The sequence below is a fragment of the Hylobates moloch genome, unplaced genomic scaffold, assembly GCF_009828535.3.
Source record: "Hylobates moloch isolate HMO894 unplaced genomic scaffold, HMol_V3 SCAFFOLD_3, whole genome shotgun sequence".
In the NCBI taxonomy this organism is placed as follows: Eukaryota; Metazoa; Chordata; class Mammalia; order Primates; family Hylobatidae; genus Hylobates; species Hylobates moloch.
Genome location: NW_026652278.1, coordinates 119511 through 126969, shown reverse-complemented (window position 1 = coordinate 126969; position 7459 = coordinate 119511). Strand labels below are relative to the sequence as shown.

The 7459-nt window shown below is 53.1% G+C and overlaps 1 protein-coding gene across 1 annotated transcript in view; it reads left to right on the top strand.

The window, feature by feature from the left end:
* The window catches only part of LOC131383085 (scavenger receptor cysteine-rich domain-containing protein SCART1-like), an 11455-nt gene extending 5504 nt beyond the window's left edge, over positions 1–5951 (top strand). The window contains 5 exon segments of the mRNA XM_058436433.1: positions 4595–4736; positions 4738–4892; positions 5086–5154; positions 5231–5545; positions 5810–5951. Of these exon segments, the coding sequence (XP_058292416.1) occupies positions 4595–4736; positions 4738–4892; positions 5086–5154; positions 5231–5545; positions 5810–5925 (797 nt within the window). The 3' untranslated portion in view covers positions 5926–5951.
* The last annotated feature ends 1508 nt before the right edge of the window (positions 5952–7459 follow it).

Genomic DNA, 7459 nt, shown 5'->3' with positions numbered 1-7459 from the left:
ATCATGCTGTTTTATTACATACAATCATGCGTACTTGCTTTCCAGAAATGCATCAAAATATCAGGAGCTGTTCTCTTCCTTGAATGCAGAACTTCCACAGTGTATTGGCTGAGGTTCCTCTTGGTATCGTAAGTGCTACCGGACAAAGCACTTTGGTTCCGCGCACCTGGGGAGCTGGTCAGCTTCCTGTCGCAGGTTGGCCCTGGGGCAGCCCCACCTGGGCTCATTTCCGCCGTCACCAGCTCAAGTGCGCTTGAAGTTTCCATCCGGAATTCATGTATATATATATAAATATATATATTTATTTATATATAAATACATATTTAATTATATATTTAAATAGTTTATATTTATTTAAATATATTTATTTATTTATTTATTTTGAGACGGTCTCAGTGTGTTGCCCAGGCTGGAGTGCAGTGGCCCCATCACCGGTCACTGCAGTCTTGACCTCCTGTAGTCCAGGGATCCTTCAGCCTCAGCCTCCCAAGCTGCTGGGACTATAGAAGTGAGGCACTGCCACTGACTTCGGATTCTTAATTTTGATCCATATTTTGGTGTACTGGAGAACTTTCTGCAGACTTTTTTTTTTTTTTTTTTGACAAGCTCTTGGTCAGGCTAGAGTGCAATGGTGCAACCTCTGCTTCCTAGGCTCACATGATCCTCCTGCCTCAGCCTCCCAAGTAGCTGGGACTACAGGCATGTGCCACCATGTCTGGCTAATGTTTATTTTTGTAGAGATGGAGTTTCACCATGTTGCCCAGGCCGGTCTCAAACTCCTGGACTCAAGCAATCCACCTGCCTCAGTCTCCCAAAATGTTGGGATTACAGGTGTGAGCCACCACACCTGACCATTTTGCAGACTATTTTTGAGGTGGTGGACGAGCTTTTTTATTATTATTATTGTTATTCACACATACCGGAGAGTCTTTGTGTTCTGATCTTGTCCAGGTGTGGTCATTCTTGGGTGATGGAATTTTGTCATTTTGGGGGATGGATTCTCCGGAGAAGCCTGTGAGTGGGTCACGGGCTCCTCACCTGACCTGTGGTCTCCTGAGCGAGTCACGGTCTCCCCACCTGACCTGCGGTCTCCCGGGTATTTCCAGGCAACCCCGTGGGGAGGCTGGATGCTGGCCCGTGGGGAGGCTGGATGCTGGCAGAGTCTCTGGCAGCTCATCCACGTGTGGGCTCTTCTCATTGATTTTGGTTTATATTTTACCCTAGGAACACTTTCTTCAGCAATGTCTTGGATTATTACATTTATTTCAGTTACTTTGTATGCAATGCTGGAGTGTCGTGAGTTTGAGTCTTCCCTGTGCTTCTGAAATTAATTTTGGCATGGCTCTTTCCCCAGGCGTTCTTGGGGTGTTTCTCCAGGTGGCACTTACGTCACAATCTGCGTTTCTGTCGATTCTGCTCTTCAGTCCTTTGGTGTATTATTTCGCCCTCCTCACCTCGTCCGTCATCTCATTTTTGTGTCTTTATTCTCAGCAGCTTGTTTTCTCCTAATGACATTATGCTCTGCTCTCATAAAAGGTCCATCTTTTTCTGGCATCTCAGTGAGAATGGCAGGTCATTTTCTAGAACATTCTGGTGGTTTCTGTGGAAAGCAGCTGATGTTAGCCCTTCCTCTGCATCTTCCATGTGGTCCTTGCTCTCTGGTTTGCAGCATTTTCCTCCTGTGGCTGCTTTATCTGTTTGTCTGTAAAGCTTCATCCTGGGGACCCCATCTGAGCTGGTGTCTGCAGGCACCCGGCCGTCAGACCATCTGCTGGAGCCAGCACGTTGGGCACGGCCAGTTCAATTCCTGGGGCTGCCTCTTTTTCACCTGGGTCTCAGCTATGCCTCGGTCACTTCTGGCCCTCCAGGCTCCTCAGGGTCCCTGCCTGACAGGGCTGCATCCCCAGGGTGGGGCGGGGCACTCGTGGCTCCTGCTGTCCCACGTGTGGGCAGGTGGACAGGCAGGCCGTGGAGCCCTGCTCAGCTCTGGGCCACCCACATGGCCTGCGTTTTGTGCCTATGTTGCTGCTTTGCCCAAGGTCCTGTGCATACGTCCAGGGTACAAACTTTGATTGTTTTGGGAAACCAGATGGGACTGTCCATATCTGAGGGACAGAAGCTATTTTAAAAGAAGAATTAGAACAGTAATTTCTGGACATAGGTAGAGGATTTCTTTTGATAGACTTACAAAAATACTATATTGCTAATATCTTTGAGAGAATGAGATATAAAGTATGTTACATGGTGTTAAAATTTGAGTCCAAAAAATTTGAAAGAAAAAACCATCTGTAATCCCAACACCCAGAGATAAAGCCATCATGAATGTGTAACATATGTGAAATTAATGCTGAGTAACCAGCCCCACCACAGGCAGCAGCGATGTGTGTGGCTCTGACTTTTTTTGGTCACTGCCTTTGGCTGTGCCCAGCCTGGTGGTTTTCTGTCCCAGCCGGGCTCCCTTAGTGCCTTCGGTCACTTGATGGTTAGGTGGAGCCCTGCTTCTGGGCCCTGGATGAAGGCAGGAGTGGTGGAGGCTCTGTTTCTGTCATGCTCCAGCCTTGGTTCCAAAAATGATACCAGTGTCAGCCTAGGAACAGGCACAGAGTCCCAGACCCTATTCCTTGACCCAAGTCCCAAGCCAGCCAGGATTCAAGGATTGGGGCACGGACTCAGTGAGAGGGTGTGGAAACAGGCAGGGGATACTTGTGGACACTTTTGTATTCTATTACAGTGTATAATTTCTTTCCAGTATTTTTTCTAAGCTTATTTTAATTAGATATGATCCTATCAGATGCAATTCATACCCAATGTTCTCCAAGTATCCTGGTATAGGTATTTTAAAAATGTTATTACAGTGCTTCATGGCATAGCTTTAAAGGATTGTCTAACATGCTATTAGGTGACCATATTAGTCTGTTTATTAGTCTGTTGGACTTTACACTGCTCCAAGGGTAACATTGAACATATTTGGGCACTGATCACTCAGGACCAAAGCTATCTCTGAACATGGGGCTGAGGTACACACACACACACACACACACACACACACACTCTTAAATAATTACTGCAGTCAAGCTAATGAACATTCCACCATCTCACAAAGTTACGTTTGGTTTTGTGGTAAGAGCACCTAAAATCTACTTTCCTAGCAAATTTCCAGTGTACAATGCAGTATCATTAACTACATTCCTCCTGCTATATGTTGGGTTTCTAGATTTATTCATCCTGCACAGTTGTGTACCCTTTGACCTACATCTCCCCATTCCCCCGCCACCTGCCCCTGGTAACCACATTCCATCGTTTTTATGTATTTGACTTTTTTTTTTTTTTTTGCTCCCATGTAAGTGGGATCATGCAGAATTTGTCTTTCCATTCCTGGTTTATTTCATTTAACATAATGTCCTCCAGGTTCATCCATGTTGTCACGGATCACAGAATTTCCTTCTTATTTGAGGCTGAACAGTATTCCATAGCATCTATGTACCACATTTCTGTTTTCTTTTTTTAAATCGACAATCTTTGTACATCTGTATGGGGTTCATAGTGGTGTTTCAATCCATATAATGTGTAGTGATAAGATCAGGGTAATTTGCAAAGCCATCATCTCAGACATGTATCATTTCTTTGTGTTGGGAACATTCAATATCCTCCATCCAGCGATTTGAAACCATATTATATACTGTTAATTACAGTCATCCTGCAGTGCTATAGAATGCTAGAATTTGTTCCTCTTATCCAGCTGTAATTTTGTATCTTTACAGATCTCCTCTTATCCCTCCCTCCCCCAACCCTTCCCAACCTCTAGTATCCTCTGTTCTGCTTTTCACTTCTAGGAGATCAACATTTTTTAAGCTTCCATTTATGAGTGAGAATATGTGCTATTTATAAAGCTTTCTAGCTTGTTTCACTTAACACAGTGTCCTCCAGTTCTATCTGTATTGCTGCAAATGATGGGATTTTATTGTTTTTTTTTTTTTTTTATGGCTGAGTAACTCCATTGTGTATATGCTATATTTTCTCTATCCTTGTATCTGTTGTTGGACATTACACTCATTCCACATCTTGGCTATTGTCAATAGTGCTGCAGTGAACCTGGGTGCTACGGTGAACCTGGGTGCTGCGGTGGACCTGGGTGCTACGGTGAACCTGGGTGCTGTGGTGAACCTGGGCGTGCAGCGAATCTGGGTGCTGCAGTGAACCTGGGCGTGCAGTGAACCTGGGTGCTACGGTGAACCTGGGTGCCGCAGTGAACCTGGGCGTGCAGTGAACCTGGGTGCTGTGGTGAACCTGGGTGCTATGGTGAACCTGGGTGCTGCAGTGAACCTGGGTGAACCTGGGTGCTGCAGTGAACCTGGGCGTGCAGTGAACCTGGGCGTGCAGATGTTTCTGCTGGGCTGATTTCATTTCCTCTGGGTCTATACCCAGCAGTGGGATTGCTGGATTGTGTAGTAGCTCTAGTTTAAATTTTCTGAAGAAGCTCCATACTGTTTCTATAACTGATCTCAGTGCTGGGACCCCTTGAGCTTAGCCCCCTCCTGAGACTGCCCATGGTGCCCAGGCAGGCACTCTCTGGTCTACTGTGCTTGCCTTGCAGAGTTGGTGGCTCTGAGGCTGCGAGGTGGGACCTGCTGCTGTGCTGGGTGGCTGGACGTGTTCTACAATGGGACCTGGGGCGCCGTGTGCAGCAATGCCCTGAAGGACCTCTCCTTGTCCATCATCTGCAAGCAGCTGGGGTGTGGGGGGGGGGCTGGCTGGAGAACAGGCCCTTCCCCTCTGCCGGCACCGGGACCGCCTGGGTGGACAACATCGAGTGCCGCAGGCTGCCCAACTCCACTCTGTGGCAATGCCCTTCCCACCCATGGCACCCGCACTCCTGCGACCTTCGAGAGCAGGTCTGGATTACCTGTGCAGGTGGGCATTAGAGGTCTCTGGGGTGCCCGGGAAGAGGTTTATCTGTCCTGACAGGTCACTGGCAGGGGATGTCATTCAATCAGAGCCTGGGCCTGGGGGTTGCTAGGGTCCACAGCCTTCCTTCTGAAGCTTCTCTGGGCACCGAAGCTCTCAGAGCTGCTGTTCAACCTGCAGGATTGTCAGAGGACAGGCCACAGGCTGCTGGGGAGCCCCTCAACTGCTCCTCCTCGCTCGGCTGCCCAGGTACCCCTCTGTCCTTGTCCCTGTCCTCCTCCCCATCCCGGTCCAGCCCCCGCAGTGACCGCAGCCCCTGTTCCAGAGGAGGGCGCACTGCGCGTGCGCGGGGGCGAGGACCGCTGCTCCGGGCGCGTGGAGCTCTGGCACGCGGGCTCCTGGGGCACCGTGTGCGACGATGGCTGGGACCTGGCGGACGCGGAGGTCGTGTGCCGTCAGCTGGGCTGTGGTCGGGCCGTCGCCGCTCTGGGGGCCGCCGCCTTTGGCCCTGGCTCCGGGCCCGTGTGGCTGGACGAGGTGGGGTGCCGGGGCAGCGAGGCGTCCCCGTGGGGCTGCCCTGCGGAGCGGTGGGGACGCGGAGACTGCGCGCACAAGGAGGACGCGGGCGTGCGCTGCTGGGGTGAGTGGGGGCGGGGGAGGGCTGGGAAGGGGGCGCCGGTTCAGTCCTGTGGTGGTCTCCGTCCCCTTTCCCCTCAAGCGGATCCCCAGCACCCAGCCCTGAGGCAGCCCAAGGCGTGGTCCCTTGTGGGTGCTCCTGGCCAGTCCTGTCAGCTCAGGCTGAGTGGGCTGCGCTGCTGCTGCCGCGGTCTGGGTGAGGGTCTGTGCAGCTCAGGGCTGTAGCTGCCTCCCCATCCTGGCCCTCACCTGCCACCGTTTACTGCAGGTGTCCCGGGGACCGCTGTGCTGCTGCCGCCGCTGGGTAGGTGGCTCTTTCTTTTTTTTTTTTTGAGACGGAGTCTCGCTCTGTCACCCAGGCTGGAGTGCAGTGGCGGATGGTAGGTGGCTCTTTCTCAAGCTCCCGCCCCTCCTGTATGTCTGAGCCCCACAGGGACCTGCACTGGGGCTCAGGACTGACCTTCACGACCAGGACACCCCCTTCTCTGATGGAAAGTGCTCTCCTTCCCTGTGCCCACCTGAGTGGATATATGGAGATCTGGGGGTGTTGAGCACAGAGGCCCCAGGCCCCACACAGCCACTTCTCTGGGGTCATCGCCTTGGTGGCTGGGGGGCTTGGCCCTCAAAAGCTGTGGCCCCTTGGACACTAGGTCTGTGTCCAAGGCAGAGCTGAGGGCAGTGGGCAGTCAGGATGATAAGCACATTCCACAGGCCTTACCCCCTCCCTGGATCATCGCTCTGATGCTCCTGTCTGGGCCCACATACCTGCATTTTCCCGTCTGAGCCCTACACCTGTGCCTTCCCAGCTGTACCCACTATCTGGGCCTACAGGCCTGGATTCTTCCACCTGGGCCTTTCCACCTGTACCCACTACCAGGGCCCACGCCCCTGGCGGCCTCAACCTGCCTCTCCAAGGGAGGAGTGCCTGTTCAGGCAGCACAAAGGCCCACCTCTCCTGGGGTGCCCCCCATTGCTGTGAGGCTGAGGTCCTCCAGGGCCAGGGTCACAGTGGCCCAGGCAGCCCAGGTGCACAGCAGGCCCCGCCTCTCACTGTACCCCACAGCCCCTCCCTTGGCCCCTCCACCTGCCCACAAGGCCTGGGCCCTGCCTGAGATCACCTGCCTGGTCCTTGGCTCTCTCCTGGGCATCATCTCCGTGTTCCTGGGGACGCAGTGGTGCCGCCGCAGAGAAGCCTGCAGGGGTAGGTGGGCGTGCCCGGTGTGGTGAGCAGGGGCCTGGGATGGGGAGGCTGCGGGGCGTGCTATGTGGGCCCCGGTCATTGCAGACCCTGCATGCTAAGTGGCCTTCCCCATGGTGACTGCTCAGTGACTGTCCGTGGACCCATGAGTTGTTGGGGCCTCAGGGACCCTGAGTCTGAGTCTTGCTTTGCCCCCGCGATGTGCTGGATCAAGAAAATCCACACTCCCAAGGCGGCCTGGAGTGAGAACTGGCTTCAGGATTCTGCTGACCCCTTATGACTTATGTGCAATGGGGGGCTTTCCTGGGTGTGTTCAGAGGCTGAGACCACCGGTCCCGCCCTAGGACAGCAGTCCTGGGTGCCCTGAGTAGAAAGTGGCACCTGGTCGGGGGTCTTTGCTGTCTGTGGGGGCTGCTGACAGAGGAGCCAGGGGTGTTGGTGTGCATGAGAGACTGCAGGGGCCAGGCAGGGTGGGCTTAGACTGCAGGAGCATTTCTTCTAGAACATTCTGGTGTGGGCTTTGCAGGTTGGGAGATGTCAGGCCATCTGTCCTCAGAGGGTGTTTATGAGGACATCGGAGACTTCTCCATGGGGGAGAAAGACGAGGGACCTGCAGCATCTGTGGACCTGGGCCTGGAGGACTGTGACCACACGGGAGAGCCTGAGGACAGCACTGGGGAGGAGGCAGAGGAGGCCAGCGTGCTGCTGAGCCCCGCAGGT